Source organism: Lepisma saccharinum, chromosome 25 (assembly GCF_977018435.1).
Source record: "Lepisma saccharinum chromosome 25, izLepSacc3.1, whole genome shotgun sequence".
Lineage (NCBI taxonomy): Eukaryota > Metazoa > Arthropoda > Insecta > Zygentoma > Lepismatidae > Lepisma > Lepisma saccharinum.
The window spans coordinates 55595763-55614824 of NC_139253.1; the positions used below are offsets into that span (position 1 = coordinate 55595763).

General features: G+C 37.8%; 1 protein-coding gene across 1 annotated transcript in view; it reads left to right on the forward strand.

Annotated features, from left to right (window-relative positions):
• The window catches only part of Hsl (hormone-sensitive lipase), a 20144-nt gene extending 1224 nt beyond the window's left edge, over positions 1-18920 (forward strand). The window contains exons 2-4 of the mRNA XM_083111610.1: positions 2982-3144; positions 6319-6444; positions 14827-18920. Of these exons, the coding sequence (XP_082967736.1) occupies positions 2982-3144; positions 6319-6444; positions 14827-14904 (367 nt within the window). The 3' untranslated portion in view covers positions 14905-18920. The remainder of the gene's footprint in view (positions 1-2981; positions 3145-6318; positions 6445-14826) is intronic.
• Positions 18921-19062: the final 142 nt, after the last annotated feature.

The following is a 19062-nucleotide window of genomic DNA, read 5'->3' on the forward strand; positions in this document are numbered from 1 at the left end:
TGGACGTTGAGAGCCTCCAGTATGCAACAGATCTTAAGGAACTATGAAAACCATCTCAATTTTTTTGAGAAATTTTTTGAAGAAGATTCTACTGACGCAGCATCAAAATGTGCTAGATACCTGGAGACAATGCTTCAATTCAAGACATTTTTCTTTCTCTCCCTCTACTGCCATGTGATGGGTCCAATAGAAGAGGTAAACTGAAATATTCAGTCTCCACGCTTTGGTGCTACAGAAGTGGAATCAAAACTAAAATACTTGATTGACATCTTTCAAGAAAAGCGAATGTGTTTTGAGCAGTTCTGGCTAAAATGCACAGAGGGCAAACCGAGCCTCATTGATGAGCCAGAAGAGACTTGAAAATCCTAATGCTGCCAAACATCACAAGTTCTACACTCCAAAATAGTATTACAAATCAATATGCACTGACATGTGTGACACAGCAAAATCATGTGTTAAACAAGGACATGCATCTACAGGACTACAAAAAGTAACAGCCGTAGAGAAAGAATGCATCTCGGCTGTGAACAGTTGCACAACAAACTTTCAGCAAACGCGAGAATTCTATCGCCAAGATTTGGATGCCGATAGGCTCTCCTTACACATGTCCGTCCATGCTTGGTGATATCGCCAAACAGAAGAAAGTGGTTCTAACTACCATGCGTGACATAAGGAAGTTTCTTTTGGAAGACAGCACCCTCCAGGCGTCAAATTCATGATGGTCCTCCGCACTGTGCCAGTGACGACAGCCACAGCCAAAAGGTCATTCAGTGCTATTCGCCGACTAAAGACATATTTGAGATCTACAATGAGGCAGAAGAGACTAAGCAGTTTAGCGGTACTCCATATACATCAAACTGTGCTTGATAATTTGGACCTGAGACCGGTCGTTAATGAGTTCATAAGAAAATAACCCAGTGCGTAGAGCAACTTTTGCTTTATTTTTAAATCATATTCATATGTTTTTGTTGTGTATGTCACTTTATATCTTAGTGTACATGCTATTTTTTTTTATTATTGCAAAATAAATTTAAAAAGTAAAATATTTTAGCAAGAACAAAAAAGTAAACTATTTTCCTGCGATTTGTGTTAGCATTTATGTAAATAATTAAATAAAACTGTTAAATATTAGTTATTTTATGGGTTATTTGCAACCCATCACATTAAAACACACTCATGCCCTCGCCGGGACTCGAACCCGAGACCTCTGGATCAAAGCTAGTTGAGTTGACACCCAACACGCTCGGCTACCGAGGCGGGCATAAAACTGTTAGGTTGGCTTCTTAATGTAAATACACACTTTTCAATAAAAATGTTAATTGTTATCTAAGAAACAAATGAGTAGACACAAAAGACATAAAGAGACTTTGAAACATTTTCTAAACGTTTTTCATGTTACATTTCATTTGCATGAGGAATATAATAGCTGCTTAAAAACTGTTATACAAAGACGTAATTTGTATTTGTAAAAAAGGGAGGGAGTGAGTCATTCATTCATTTATTTCAGTGTTCAGAACCCCCTCAATAATTTTGACAAGTCGGCGCCCCTGCCTGTTAATGTTCTATTTCAAACTATGGATGGGAAATTATTAATTTGTTGGCAGTGACTATCAGCAATTGACATATCAGTCTAGCAGTGAAATTAACAATAATTTTCTGACATGTCATTGTATAGTGTCTTACAGATAGAAGAGCAGATTTAATACATACACTGTATCTCAAATTCACTTGCTAATATGCACTTCGTGTGAGACAAATTTCTTAGTGTCATTAGTCGGATGCATTGATGAATGTGTCTTTTGCATCAGTTTCTACAATGAATGATCACTCAAGCAAGAAACAAAACTTAATTTATGGCTAAAGTTTCTCTTCCCACACTTGTATGTTCTTCATTTTTTTGTGGCAAGGACAAATACTGTATTTCTTTTGTTTCAGCCTATGCTTTCAGTTATTTCATATTTAAAAAAAAGAGCATTTAACAATTTTAACTAACCTTCCTGTTCCTTGGTTACTTGCTGCACCTCCCTGGATTCACATCTCATTTGCATTTTCTTTCAATATTTGAATGGCTCGTGTATTTTGGTCATTTCTGAAGAAAAAAGGTTATTAGAAGCTACACTGTAGATAAATTGTTTTTGTGTTGTGTTTACCAATTTCAGAAGGCTTCACCGAGTCCAATGCAAATTGTATGACATGGAAATTTCAAGCGAAAATTGAAGGATGGCACATTTTACTTTGTAACTTAAAAATGAGTAAAATGCCACTTACCATGTTTTACACCCGAGCCCTTCATTTATATACTTCTAACTTTTCAGAACTTTTTAAACTATGCTCATTATTATTAGCACTCTTTTGGTTTCTGTTTTCCTTGAAGATAATACAGTGGAACCCCAATTTTACATTTTCCGCATTATACATTCTACCTTGATGGTCCCATCATAGCAAAATGTTTTAAAATTTTCCTCGATTTTACGTTTTCCCATATTGTAAGTTCTTTCATCTCCCCTAAAAAGACGTAAAGTCAAGGTTTCACTAGTGTTTTCCACAGCAAATTTGTCCTTTCATGTTGCACAATGATGATGTGGAAAACTAGTAACTCAAAAATGCAATTTAGTATTATAAAAATAAATACAGATATTTAAAATTGCGGTAATATTATTTTTTCAAGGCCTCCCCGATGGTGCAGCGGTTGCGTCATTGCCTTGTAATCAAGGGGTCCCGGTAGAGGCACATAGTGGTTCGGATCCCACTTTAAACTATAGGTCCAGTCCCGATTTACCTTAGTGTGCATAAAGTGGACTTAAAACACCCAATCAATCAATCAATATTCTTTTTACTTACAAGGAAATATATTGATATGAATGTTATACATACGTGCACGGGAATATTGGAAGTCACAAATGCTGATGTCAAATACTTCACAGATTTTTTGCAACCAATAAATGTTAACAAAAATAATATTTCTCTTTTATAACACCCAGGCCAAGTTTGGGAGAAATTCCACTGGAAACATCTCATCTAGACTTTCTGTTACAACGAAGTCCTACAGAGGAATTTAAGTTCACTGTTCCAAAAGACCCGTACTTGTCACCATACTGGGCTGCAGATGAAGTATTAAAGAAATTACCACGAGTTAGCATACTGGTATGTAACTTTATTTTTATGCTTTGAGAACATTTAATATATCACTCTATCATAAATTTTACACTTACCCTAAGTTATGAGTATGTCAAGGGGCATCCTTCTGGTAAAACACTCAAAAAGTCAACCACACTTCCACATGATACACCCCTTGCAGGCCAAAGTGGCTCTTTTGTCTGTACTATTGACCAGTATAATCCTTTGTGAGGTTGTGTTCTCCTTCTGTGTGCTGAGTGTCCATTTACAGCCTCAGCTTTTAACTTACGGAAGGATATTTTAGACCTCGGAGTTAGTATAGTTTTAGTTCTTTTTAAGTAATGGGTGAATGAATTAGTTTTATAAATTGAATAAAGAAGTTTTTAATACACATACTTTATTTTCTTGTTAGGGGCCTACCCTCAAATTTGTTTTAATTAAGGTGCGTATCCCTCTATTGTGTGGGGCAAAAATAGCCTAAGTGGTGAGGTGACCATACTATAAAAATCAATCCATCAATCTTGTCTAGCTTACTCAGTCAGCTACATGGTTGCTACCACACTAAAATCATTATGTTGTGGAATTGTTTGGTCGATGGGCCTGTATGAGCCACCCTGAGTATTTCTGCACATGCTTGGATTACAGATTCCTGGAACCTCAGATGTGTCAGGTGAGTGAAGAAGGAAGGTGTTTGGGATTGTATTGTCCAGATGAAAGAAAAGTTGGATCCACTATTTAATTGTCTGTCGATGCACATTATATGAATTAGTAATTCCGTTGGACATGTCAACATAACCCATGTGCCTGTTGTATTCTTCCACTACAATAGGCTTTCTGGAATTGCCACACTCATCTCTTAGGTTCCCATCTTGTGCTGCCATGTTAAAATTGGAGAGATTGTAAATTTCTCTCTTCTCCCGTCAACAGGTCAATGTCATGCCACCTTTTATGAAGAAGCGTATTTCACCTCTTTTCATCTTCAGGTCTTTTCATCCTATGCCCGGAGGCAGCCCCGGTGTTCATAGTTTGGTGGTCCCACAGTACTGGATTCCCGTGCTCTGAGATCCTTGAAGGGATCTGGAGAAGAGAAGGTATCCACAAATACCTTATGACCAACTCCTTCTACTCTCCCTGATGGCACAGTGCTTGCGTCGTTGCCTTGTAATCAAGGGGTCTCGGATTCAATACCCGGTGGAGGCACATAGTGGTTCAGATCCTAATTTAAACTTTAGGTCCAGTCCCGATTAGCCTTATTGTGCACAAAGTGGACTTAAAACACCAAATCAATCAATCAATCAATCATATCAATCAGTCCCAAAGCTAGTCTGTGTGTCGCAGTCTGTGTATTTGTCGCCAGTTCACTGTCCTTGCTCTGATACACTCGCATGTCATAAGCATATCCCAAAGAATCACAAACGTGGTATAACTTGATACCAAGGCATTTGTGCTTCTTGGAGATGTACTGTTTGAAAATTAACTTCCCTTTGTAGAGCACAATAATCTCTAAGACAATTCACAATTTTGGACTGGCCTCAGGAATGAATTATGTTGTTTCTGTAATAACCTACGGGAAACAGGGTCCTCCATTCCAAATGATTCACATAACAAACACCATCATGGGCCATACTGCGTTTGGTAAGCAAAGCACCAATGTATTTACTGGATTTAAACAATTCATGTGGTACCTTTACGTACCTTGTACGAGATGATGCTTTTAAATAGGATGATGGAAGGGTCTGCTTCAGTGGTCATGTTGTAATTTTAGCACAAACACTTAACCAACTTGCTAAAATATGTATTTGCATTGTCTGAAAATTCATCGTGTAATCTCTTTGGATAGGCACAGTATAGGTTGAGACACACTCATTCCTTGGATACTCTATGTAAATATTATAAATAACCTGTGGTGGAACAGCTCTTGAGGGCTAGTGCCTACCTACTGTCTGCCTGCCTCCATCCAACAGAGCTGGGAGATCATTCAACCAGCTAGAGGATGACGTGTGATCAGCACGTTTTAGGTTTCCATGACCGGGTTGAACTACTCATTGGTAGCTCTTCAATTTCCTCATGATGGTGGAAGGACACCAGTCCTATCCGCAAATTGAAATCTCAGGAAAAGGTGTTACGCTTCCCTCAGGAGAGACTAACCTGCATGCGTTCCATAGCTGGAGCCCAAAGCTTGCACCTTAGACTGCATGGCCACGGTGCAGAACGGAGACTCTATATAATGCTCATTAAAATTTCAAGCAATGAAGATGTTGTTAAAAATTTTCAGGTACCTTTCATCAAGAGAAACCAGAAACTGACTATTTGATTTAAACCTCTTTTCATGAACACGCATCTTCATGGATGTTGAAAGAATTTCTTCCAGGTACGACAAGCAAGGAATTTTTGCCTTATCGCTGCTTCAGTGCAATGATCTGTACCGGTGATACTTTTAATTATGTATTTTGTGTAACGAATGCAAATTACCATAACTGAAATTAAATTGCATGTTTGAAATTTGTAATCTTAATTTGACATTCATTTTGCACGGCCAAAATTTGACTCACCTCTTTCAAACACCCGTACGTATCTTTAGAATATACACGGCTTTAAAATTTGTCTAAAAACACAATATGATTTAGAGTCTTACAGACAAATCAGGAATATATTTTTATCGTTTCACAATATAAAGAACCATCTTTTATGATGTTTGGTGTAATGTTCTTGCACCTGCCCGAGAATTTTATTCTGATTAATGATAATTTCCTATTAAAAGCAATAGTATTAATTTTTAATACACGTTCCTATATGGATATTTTGTTTGGTTTAATGTTCTTGCACCTGCCCGAGAATTTTATTCTGATTAATGATAATTTCCTATTAAAAGCAATAGTATTAATTTTTAATACACGTTCCTATATGGATATTTTGTGAGTACATTTGAAATTAAAATTATTTCAAGTTAAGATTGGCAACAACACTGTCCTGCAATACTAAGGCATATCCTGTAAGACAATATGCCTCTACTTGTAGCAATTACGTGCCTACACCTTTACAACTAAGCTGTTTTGGGGATTCATTAATTAAAGTTGATTCAACTTGAAGTATATATGTGTACACATTCGCAAACCGTGTGTCTGTGTTTGTTTATTTCTCTGTTTACATAATTTATAGAAAACTACTTTCCCTTGTTTGTGTCATTATTCCTTTTTTCAGTCAGTCCAATTGGATCCCTGCCTGGATGATTGTGTAATGTTTGGAAAGAAGCTGAAGAGATTAGGGAAACCTGTTCAGCTGGATATACTAGATGGCCTTCCACATGGATTTTTGAATTTCTCCCTTGTAAGTATAAATGCACTTGAATTTCAAAAAAGATTGAGAAAAAAACATGTAACACCTCATGCTGCAAATGTTATATTTAATCTGTCTTCTTGTATGTATGTATTGCTTGCATTGTAGAATTATTTTTCTTGCAGTTCACGGTACTTACAAGCTAATGAAAACAAATTTTTTGCTGCAAGGTTTCAGGAGAACACATGCTCCCTTCATCAGACCTTTCCTTCTAGTTTGAAATAAATCTTCGAATGCTTGAGCACTTGAGCTTGTAAGAACCGTGAACTGCAAGAATAGTAGTGTGCCAGTTTGCAAAATCATAACACAATTTTTCATTTGTTTTAAGTTATTAAAGGACCTGTGGAGGAAAAATAATGTGGAAAGTTATTCTGTTTTTTCAGGACAATGCTTCCTCACACAAGGCTAGGGAGACATTGACTTTTTGAAGGATTAGAGGTTTCAGTACATAGACAATCCACTTTTCAACCCAGATCTTGCTCTGACTATTACCTATTTCCTAACCTTTAAAGACACTGAAAGGACAGACATTTTGCAAGGATTCAGAGGTGATATCAGCGACAAGGCATTTTTTTTGCAAGACACAAAATAATTCATTTCAGAAGAGTGAAAGAAACTTGAGACACGATATGCCAAGAGTGTTGAACTTTAGGGTGAATATGTGGATTGCAGAAAAGTTTCATGGTTCGAGATTATTTCCTTCTTGATCAGTTCAAGAACTTTTCAAGTGCCCCTCATACAGGGTGACAATTAATGAACTATATGAAATAAAATCGTCATAATTTCTGAACGGTTCGTGTGATGACGTCCAAACGGCGTGGCTGGCCACAGGGCATGATGGGAATTCATATGCATATGCGCATGCAACGTGTTGATGTCAGCCATTAGCAAGTGAAAATGTCCTTGAGGAGTATTTTGGGGACCGCATTCTGGCTCTGGGGTACCCAGAGGCCACTGGAAGGGGGCTATGTGAAGGACAAGGTGTACAGAAATAACCCCAAAACCATTGCCGAGCTGAAAACTGCCATTCAGGAGGTCATCGATGTTTCGACACTTCAGCGGGTCATGCAGAATTTTGCTGTTCGTCTGCCCCACGTCATCGCCAGAGATGGCAGACATATCGAACATGTCATAACCTAAATCCAAATGTCTGTAGTGCCGTTTACATATGCAATACAGTTTGTGTACTACGTGGTTTGTCACTAATTTCCATTTTATTTCATATAGTTCATTAATTGTCACCCTGTACTTCACTTCTTTAGGCTAGGTAAAGGTCAAGTTTTCCATGCATATAGCACCATGCCATGAAGGCACATTTAGGGGTAGGGCCCCACACATTCTCGATCTCGGCCATTTTATATGTGATGTGATCAGTACCATGCTCCAGTTGCCTTTATCCCCCTAAGGTTGCTCCCAGGCACCCATTGATTTGAGGCTGGGTGAGACCCAGAGCTGTTTTATGCTTGGACAAGGCTGGGAAAAATTCTGACTAGATCATTTGCCCCAGGAATCGAACCTGGGTCTCCCATGTGGCAGTCAGATGCCCTACTGACTAGACCACTGTTGCTCTTTAGGCTTCACTTTCAATTTGAAATTTCCAGGGGCCAGGGAGTAGCAACCTTCACAACAGAATGAGCTGTGATGCTTTTCTGTGGTTGTATACATAGTCCAAACGTGTGTATGAAGCAGAACACTTCCAAGTAATCAAATGCTAACTCTGTTCTCCATATATGGGCAGAAAATAATATTTCTACCTCAGAAGCAGTGGGTAATAATTATGACCGGACTGCCACTAACAACATTAGAAAGAGGAACAATCACCATAATTGACAAGTTGCTTAATCGACCACTCCAATGGGTATCTTCTTGCATCAGTTTAGAATTAATCAGCTTTCATGAAGTGCTGTCATTTGCTCAGATGTGCATTGTTTTAGTTCTATGCCCTGATATCATGTTGCTGGAATGTTCATATAAACTATTTTTCATACCTTTGCCTTTCTTCCATTTGTACCAAATTAAAGTTCTGGCAGAATCTTCAATTTAAAGTTCCTTTGGACACAAACTTTCCCTTGAAATTTCAATTTTTCAGTTCCAACAATTGCCAAGTACATTTTACGAATTAAACTTTACTTTTGTGATAGAAATTGAGCTTGATAATCGATTTAAAAGAAGTGGGTGGCTAAGAAATCTGACTGTAGAAAAAAGCACTGGTGCAAAATCCATTATGGTGTCACATGTTATGATTGCAAACAGGTAGGTTTCATGTTTTACCTGTTCATGTAACAAAAGAAAAAAAAAATAATCTAGCATGTAGGGGAATATACCAGGTTATCCATTTGGGTATGGATAAAATAAAACATTAATAGAAACATAAATGTAATAGTAGGAAAATTTTCATGTTGGGTGTTTTCATGCGTGAAACATGGGAGTTTTGCTGTAGTGTGTTGGCAACAATTTAGTTTGAACTGATTTGTTATTGTTAACGTGTGGTGTGCAGCGAGTTGTAATAAAGTGTATGAACAATTTTTCTTTTCTGAGAACACAATATGTCATATTCCTTACTTAGACATGTTTGCAGTTGTTTCTACTGCCTCAACTCCAACAAGACAGCAACTTGAACAGTGTGTTTCAATTACATGGTGCACCCCTTCACTGGACACAAGTGGTTCCTCATTTTCTTGACCAACATTCCAATCGTCATCGATGTGGCCGTGGGGGGACCAATTGCTTGGCCTCCCAACTCCCCAGATTTAACTCCTCCAGACTTCGTCTGGGGTTTCGTTAAAGACACTGTACATCACAGAAACTCACAAACATTGATGATTTGAAACTCAAAACAACACAGGCTTTCGACAGAATCACCCCAGAGATGTTACACCAGACGTGGAATGAATTGAATCACCGTTATCAGTTGTGCAGAGTTCGCAATGGAAGCCATGTAGAAAACTGAAATCTGTACCAAACTGTTAGTAGTGTATAAAAATTAAAACTCCCAGCTTTCAGTCTTTTGTATACTATATTTCAGGTAATTACATTTGACCAAAAAAATTTCACATCCATTTTATTTTATCCATACCCTAACGGATCACCCTGTATTTATATGTACATATTTAAGAAGACTTTAATAAGCAGAACAATAAATTGCCCTGTTATTAGTTGATCACGTTTAATTTAAAATGTGTCAAGCTAAATTGAATATTTTACTGAATTACAGTGCTGTTTTAATGTATATATTGCTTTGTATTGTAGGTTTTTATTTAAATATGTGGTAGTTACAAGCAACTAAGCATTTTTTCTGATGTAACATTGGATTTAAAGAAAGTGGTTGAAAGCAGGATTATGATACCCAGAGAAATGAAGAAATGTAACCTATCATCCTTCCCACAGCTTTTGATCTACCAAAAACTCAAATGGAGAACTCCATTATGACCCATTATTGCAACCTCAACACATCCTGCATACAAACACTCCTAATATTTAGTTCAATAGTTTACTATAATTAAACAGCAAACACCATTTAGTGTGAAATATGCATATGAGGCATAAAAATTACAATACATTATTTAGAATATTGAGTATTGTATTAGAGCCATTCCATGTGAAAGTGGACAAACAAGGTTAATTAATTTTTATTGAAAATATCACTTATTATATATGAAATTAAAGGGAAGACTATGCAGAATTTGGAATTATTAATACAAACATTAGTTTCATTGCTTTTAAGTAACATATTGTTTCAAACCTATTGCTTTTTATAGTAGATGTGGTATTTTATGTGTGATGTTTCAACTTATTTTAGTTTCATTATGATGCAGGATTATACCATAAAACACTACATTAATTCTAATTTCGTTCTAATTGTCTCATTTATTGTTACTATATCTTAAGCTCTGAAGTATCTTACTTCATTTCTGAAACAAACCCGGTGGAGGCACACAGTGGTTCGGATCCCACTTTAAACTGTAGGTCTAGTCCCAATTAGTCTTACTGTGCATAAAGTGGACTTAAAGCACCAACTCACTCACCGAAACAAACCTTAGTTTGAAGAATCTATTTATGATAATTTTCATAACCTTCAGATTGTTCCATAATCCTACATGTGCATGATGTCACACCCATCACAAAATGTGTCACCCTGTCACAGGCAAAAAATGTTTATAAAGTATGTAGTAATATTTTTAGAAACTAAATGTCCAGTAAAGCTTGCTTTGTGAAAATATAATGAAATTGTTTCAGTAAACCCATATAAACCCAGAAAAGCAAAGCGAAATAAATCAAATCAAAATGACAACTTAACATGCTCGGCCACAGGTGTTGTTGATATTTTTATAGTGTATTTTATGCATGCATACATACAAGGGAGAATCAAATGAAAACCGCAATTAATTTGTTTCCACTATTTTAATGCAGGGATAATGTTTGATTACATTATTTTTCTATATAGTCCCCTCCCAGTTCAATGCACTTACGCCATCGGATTGGTAGTGCTTCGTTACCGCGTTAGAAAAATTCTTTTGGTTGACTGTGTAGTCACTCGTGCACCGCCGATTGGACGTCTTCATCAGACTTGAACCTCTGCCCTCCAAGGTGCTCCTTTAATGGACCAAAGATGTGGAAATCAGATGGTGCCAAATCTGGTGAGTATGGCAGATGTGGTTAGGCACTTGAAGCATAGGTCATCGATGGTTTTCATGGTTGCACGGGCAGAATGAGGACGGACATTATCATGTTGAAGCAAAACACCTGTGCACTCAGCAATCCCCTTTGCTTTGTGCGTATCGCTGGCCTCAAATGGTTCTTGAGAAGGTCGGTGTAGGTGGCACTAGTCACTGTCGTACGTGGGGGCATGTAGTGTTCCAGAATAGGACCTTTCTTATCCCAGAATAAAGTCAACATGACTTTCCCTGCAGAGGGCTGGCTGCGAAACTTCTTTGGTTTCGGCGAAGATAAATGTCGCCATTCTTTGCTTGCACGTTTCATCTCCGGATCTCCGATTGAAAATGGTGCACCCAACTTTCATCCCCGGTGACAATGTGAGCTAGAAAATCCTCACCCTCCTCTTCATAACCCCTCAGCAGCTCTTGACATGCGTCAACCCGACAGACTTTCAGTTCCTGCATCAGTTGTCGAGGAACCCACCTGGCGGACACTTTTCTGTAGCGGAGTTCGTCATGCACTATATGTTGTACTGAACCGAAGCTCATATTCAGCAAGGAAGCCATTTCAGCCAGGGTGACATGCCGGTTTTCCTGAATAAGCCGATCTGCTGTGGCTATGGACTCCTCTGTCACAACTCGCTGAACCTGACCCGGATGGGGAGCATCAGTGAATAAAGTCGTACCTTCTTGCACCAATTGAAGACTTGCTGCTGTGACAGACAGGCATCCCCATACTTCGTCTGCATTCTCCGATGAATATCAACCGGTTTCACACCTTCACTCCATAGAAATCGAATAACTCCACGCTGTTCCTGCTTGGTGCAACTGCGTAGTGGTGCCGCCATCTTGAATCAGTTATTACTCACATTCAACCCCACTTACCCGCACTGCTTTGTACTACCAGCTCGGAAAGATGTCAAGGAGTGTGTCTACAAATTTCCAAACGCCTAGAAAGAAAGTATTTTTAATGGCACTTTTGCAGTTTTCATTTGATTCTCTCTTGTACAGGTACGAGCGTCACTATTTATATTTTGAGCCTAACAATGAAAAAACAGGAATTTGGCATTGAAAACTGCTTTATTGTTTTTCGAAGTATTCTCCTTTATGGTCAATACACTTTTGCATTCGTTTGAATCATTTGTCAAAGCAGTTTTTCCAATCTTCTTGAGACACCTCCATAATATGGTTTTTGAACGCATCAACGGCGTCTTCCGCCGACGAAAATCGTTGTCCACGCATTTTATTCTTGACATTCGGGAACAAGAAGAAGTCATTGGGTGCCAAATCAGGACTGTACGGCAGATGACCCATCAATTCGATTTTTTGACTGTTCATAAAGTCGGTTGTTAGACGAGATGTGTGACAGCTGGCATTGTCTTGATGAAGAATGATCCGACGGCGTTTGTTTGTTTTCCGTATTTGACCGAACATCTCTGGCAAACAAATTGTTGTGTACCATTCAGAGTTGACCGTTCTACGTTCCTCTAAAGGCACAGTTGCCACATGACCAGTTTTCCCGAAAAAAGAGGCGACCATTTGTTTCGATGTGCTTCGAGCGCGAACAACTTTTGTTGGATTGGGTTCATCTTGAAACACCCATACAGTCGACTGCTGTTTACGTTCCGGCTCATATGCATATATCCATGATTCGTCACCTGTTACAATCTTATATACGTCTTTTGAAGCACCACGATTGTATTTATTGAGCATTTGTTTGCACCAATTGACGCGAGCGTCTTTTTGAGTTTTTGTCAAATTGTGTGGGATCCAACGAGAACATACCTTTCTCACAGCTAAATGATCATGTAATATTTTATATATGCTGGTGGAACTAATGCCTATGGTTGCCTCAATCTCACAGTATGTCACATGACGATCTTGCAGTATTCGGTTTTGCACAGCATCAATGTTTTCTTGAACAACAACTGATTTTGGACGACCTTCGCGAATCTCATCGGTGAGTGAATGGCGGCCACGATTAAATTCGTTATACCAGCATTTCACAGTGGCAAAGGATGGGGCTTCATCGCCAAATGTGGAAGTAAGTTGATCGATGCACTCTTGTCTTGATAATCCACGTCGAAAATCATAAAAAATCATCGCACGAAAATGTTCACGAGTTAATTCCATTTTATTGTTGTCGCGCAATCTCCAAGGCAACATAAACAACACAAATGAAGCTATTGACAAAACATTTGAAGTACGTTATGGTCAATAATGCCAGACAATTCCGTGCAAACGTCAAATCGTGCCTAACTTCAATCAGTGTTGCCAAGGCTCAAAATATAAATAGTGACCCTCGTAATGGACAAAATAATATGAACACTAATGCAATGGCAGAAAACTTGTATTAGTAGGGGGTTGGGCCCCCCCTTGCCTGAATGACAGCTTGTATCGTACGTGGGATAGACAAATAAAGGTCCTGTACAGTGTGAACTGGAATACGTAGCCACTCCTCGCACAAAACAGTCTCAAGTTCTGAAAGTGTCATTGGAGGTGGAAACCGATTATGCACTTTGGCCTCCAAAATACCCCACAAGGGCTCAATGATGTTATGATCGGGGGACTGTGGACACCAGATGAGATGTTCTACCTCATCACTGTGCTCATCAAACCATGCATCAATGCACCTAGCAGTGTGAATAGGGGCGTTTTCATCTTGGAAGATGGGGCATGCATCGGGAAACAAAGTCGGAACCATGGGATGGAGGTGGTCACCCAGGATGGTGCAGTACTTCTCTGCGTTGATTCTCCCACGCAGGACGACCAGTGGGCCAACACCATTCCAAGATATAGCCCCCCAAACCATCACAGACCCCCCACCATGTTTCACAGTAGGCACTAAGCAGTCAATATCAAATGCTTCAGCAGGAGTTCTCCACACATAAACACGTCCTGTGGTCTGAAATAATGTGAAAGACGATTCGTCTGACCATATCACATGTTCCCATTGCTGCTGTGTCCAATTCTTGTGCTCTTGGCACCACCTTCTTCGTGTCACTGCATTACGTGGAGTCACTAACGGTTTGGGGATGGCAACTCTGCCATGAATGTTCACAGAATGCAGCTCCCTTTGAATGGTTTTCGTTGATACAGGGTCCTGGAGGTGATTGTTCATCTCTGCGGTTATCTGGGACAGTGTTGTCTTGTGCTTTCGAGTCACTATTCGCTTCAACACACGTCGATCCCTGTTGGATAACTTTGTTTTTCGCCCACTATTCTCCTCTGCAGACGTTGTCTTTCCATGTTGTCTGTAGGCTGTCAGAACAGTTGACACTGTGCTCCGTGCTACACCAACAAGTGTAACTGTTTTTGTCACAGATGCTCCAGCCAGGCGAGCTCCTATGATCATGCCTCTTTTGAAGTCTGAAAGGTCGGACATACCTGCATTTGACGGATAGCTGACTGCTCGCATGCAACTCTCACACCAGCTTCTGATAGACTGATATGATTGCTTTCATCACCACTAGATGGTTGAAATCTGTGCTGAGTGTTGTTCCTTTTCCACGATGGCGTATATAGGCCTTTGCAAACCAAGGTGTTCATATTATTTTGTCCATTACCTGTATATCTTGATATATTTTCATCATAATCATTTTAACCAACAAGTTTTGGTGTTTTTCCACCTTTCTTATTACAGTGTTTCTTTTAAAGTTATTAATTAATGTTATGTAAATACACAGATAAAGGAATCATGTGAGTCTCTTCCTTCTAGGTTAGTAAGGAGGCATACGAAGGTTCAAGGTTGTGTGTGAAAAGAATTCAAGAACTTCTAGCTGCAGACAGCCTCTGAATCATGGAATAAAAAGAGTATGTATGATGCTTGCTGAATGGCAACAAATACTGTATCGATTTTGTTGGTAATTGTTACGGGTATCTGATTTCTTTTTCATTGTTTACTCTACATGTTGATCCCTTGAAAAATTGTCAAACAATCATACACTCTTTATTTTTCACAAAAGTGAAAATTTGGCACTATTTTTCAGAATGAATTTTTCATTAAGAGGCCAGTAGAAAAGACAGAGAATGGTGTAGGTAGTTTCAGTATCTGTATTTAGTGTTGCTGTAGTAGAAGAATAGTTACTTGAAAATTTATAAACAGTGTAATGTATAAATTGTTGTTCTCCAAAACATTTTTTCCTGATTTTTGGACACAAATGAATCACGATCAGTTTACTGTCTAAAAATTTTGAACTTAGTCAAATGATGCAAAGTTTGTGCTTTACTTATGTTCTGCAATTGATGCAAAAGAACCATTAAATTATTTACAGATATGTATAAATAAGCCTTTATAACCATGTGTAGCATAATAAGAGACGGTAAGAAGTGTGTATGTAGATGTATATGTTCTCATGTGTACAAAAGCTAATATCAGAAAGACAATACAAGAAGAGAGCTCGCGGTCCCAAGATTATTTTCTTGCAGAGCCCATGGGTGATAAAATGTTGATTCTTTTAATTTTGTGTAAAAAAGACTGAATTCAAATTTTCTTTTCATTCCACTGGTATCTGTACATGTAAACTATTAATTAGAATGAACGAACTAAATCAAACAAGTTAATAGAACTCTGTGAGGCAGAAAATGGACAGCCACAAGGATTGTATTTTTAAGTGTTCTATATTTAAAACTGTTAATGTCTGAAGACTTCTTGTTCATTAGAACACTATGCAATTGTCCACATGGATGTGTATACATATGTATACAATGAGAAGGAATAGGAAAAGCTTGCCAAACACTGGAAATGTTTCGGACCAAATCTTCACATATAGATAAAAGAAGGTGGAAATGGTAGTAAGTGTTGGACTATCAAGGTTGCCAGGTCCAGAGTGAATGTGGTTCTGTGAATTTGGCAATGGAAGAAGCCATGCGTGTAATTCAAATTGCATACATTTAGAGTACATCCATTTATAATAAATAATTGGCAAGGAATGTAAATTTATTTTTTATTCATTTTGTTGAGTTCAGTATTATGAAATGTCAAAATGCAGTAACCTAGGTATGAAGTAATACATGTGAATCATGGTTGTCCACTGATAGTTAAAGTTACATTTAATTTGTGACGCCACATAAGTCATTACGCACCTGGTTCTATCCATTTAGAAAGAACAGTAGATGTCGGGAGGAGACCTAGAGTAACCACTCAAGAACAAAACTCATTTATATCACACACATGTTGTATAATAAGATGTGATGCAGCACAAAATGTAGGTAGCTAACCTTGTATCATTACAGGAAAAGTTCTTCAATGGAGATCATGTTACAGTCAACAATACTGCATATGGAATGGAATGAAATCAAGTTTGCACATTTCTGTATCAGAATTCATTTGAATCATTTAATTTGACCTTTTCTCGAATCAAAATAGTCAGTCTTCCATGTGAAATTTTACCAACGCATAGGAAATTTCCTGAACTTTGAACCTCATCAAACGTGACAGATGCTGGATGCACTTGTCCACAAAATGTAAATTTTTGCCCCGAGGCATTTTCAAAAATAAGTTCATATTCATAGTTTATCCCACCATCATGTGCAATTTGACAAGAACATATAAACAGGTAAGGAGGAATCTGTGCCTGGCAATAAAGAATATTTGATGAACCAGGATCAAACAAATCCAGGCATATCATCTTCCACAGTATGATTTGGGAAATCATACGTGATGTGACCAATAGAGTCTGAATGTCCATTAACGTTGCAAGCCACATTATGCTTTTTCTTTGAGGTGATATTGAAACTTTTTTGCAAGCTGTCACTATTTCTGTGCATCCTGAAAGATGACATTAAAATGGTTTATACTGGCAGTGTTCTATGTGTTTCTCTCTTTCACGTAGCAATGTGGTTTGCCTACATGCATGGATCTTGTTTGGACATGGCAGAGAAATGGCTTCCAAAATGGACTGCAATGTAAGGTTTCTGGTAAAAATTATCTCAGCTCTACAAACAGGACAATGTAAACAATCCCGTTTGCACACATTGCAAATATGGTGGCCTGATTTGCACACGGAAATAGGCGGTGTTTCCACTTCATAGCAGATAGGACATTCCAGTATCTTCCAAATATTTTCCCTTTCTTTCATTGCCTTTTGTGTCTCATCCATTTTCACATAAATCTGTATTGTCTCTATGTGATGAGAAATAGTTAAAAATCCCTGTCAAAGGGAAAGTTCCGTACTATATTCAATCGCACCAACATAAGCAAAGCACATCTTAGCGCATCTGCTCCACAGCTAACGAATTATACAACATGTGTGAATGAGAAAGTATGTTTTCAAACAGTATGTTAAGGGCCGGTTTTTCAATGTCTGGTCAACGTTTTGGTCAGCCAACCTCCAGTTGGAGTTCACCTCCAGTCTTTACCAACACTGGGTTTTTCAATGTAAAAATAACCAAAGGTTCGTTGACTGTAAGTTCGGCACGTAACAATTGTGAGTTTGCAATGCTGAGCGAGAAATTCGATGGCACTGACATCTAGGTGTGTAAATTCAAATTAAATTTTTCCTAGTGTGAAAAGGTAGAACTACAATAAGGCACATGCGGTTGTTGAAATTCACTGTTTACAGCAGAACTTAACGTGCACGTATTCCGTTGCTACAAAGAAATTCATACAAGGGGAAAACAATTACTACAGATTTGGCTTTTTTTTTCCTAAAACAGATCTTCACAAACCAGAAAATGGTAATTGGTAGCACAAATAATTATCCTTTCCTACAGTACAAAAGAGAAGACATCAAATATAAACAACTCTATCTAGCTAATTAGGAAATAATGTGTTTTCATCTTGCACGTATCTTTAGACTAGAAGTATATATTCGCTTTGTACACTTTATTTTTCTTGGGAGAACGTAACATCACGGAGAAAGTAAATATCTTTCATTGAACATTCATATTTTGTATTCAACTTTTACACACTATCTCTATCCAAAGATATAAAAATGCAACAATTTTTAATACGTGTGTTAGGATCGTGCAAAATAAAATACATAATATCACAGTCGTGGTAAATGAACGATAACAAAAAGAAAGAAAAAGTCAGCAGCAGGACTTGAACTCACAACATAAAACTGTACCCCCACTCCAAGCTACAGCCCTTACCCACTACACCAACTTGCCACTTGGGGTTTTCCTTCACGATAGGACAGATGCCACCAGTACGTGGACACAAATGATTTTTTTTTATCTGTTACTGCGACTTCATTTGAATTCTGCCAAGCACAACCAAGTTTATTTTTACACCAATGTAACTTGTTATTGAATTATTTCCCGTTCAATGTGCCTGAGAAACTGTCTGGTGGAGATCGATCTTCCGATGAGGCAGCTATGTTTATTCACAAACTACCAGTCATTTCGCTGACCTCCAGATGAAGCACGGATCAAGTTCACAGCCACTTAACCTCCAGTTGAGGAGTTGACCGCTGATGAAAAACCCAAAATTGCTGTAACCTCTGGTTATTTGCCCAATCCGAACTTTGATCGCACATTGAAAAACTGGCCCTAAGAGATGGAGACAAATGTAATGGTGTTTGAATGTTACAGATAGTGTGGGCTCTGTAATAAAATAATTTTAAAGAATTATTTTATAAAATTATATAAAATTTACTTTAATAAGAATGAAATATTTATCTCCATAATGCACTTTGCAATAATGTAGTATTTGTTATAAAGTGTGTATATTCTGTGTATATTAGTAAATGAAAGCAATATGTATATTTGAAAAGGGTAGCAGTACATTTTTCATTGTATTCTTATCATTCCAATTATAACATTTAGCTACATTTTTTTTGATTACATGTATAAAATCAATTTTAAATAGTACCAATTAATGTCTTTTTATTTTCTGATAATTTTATGTTTTGTAGAAAGTTAAATGTTATTTGTATTATTTGGTTTTGCCAGATTTTAAACATGTTTTATGAATAATGTATTTTTCTGATGTTCATTAAATCTTGTTACC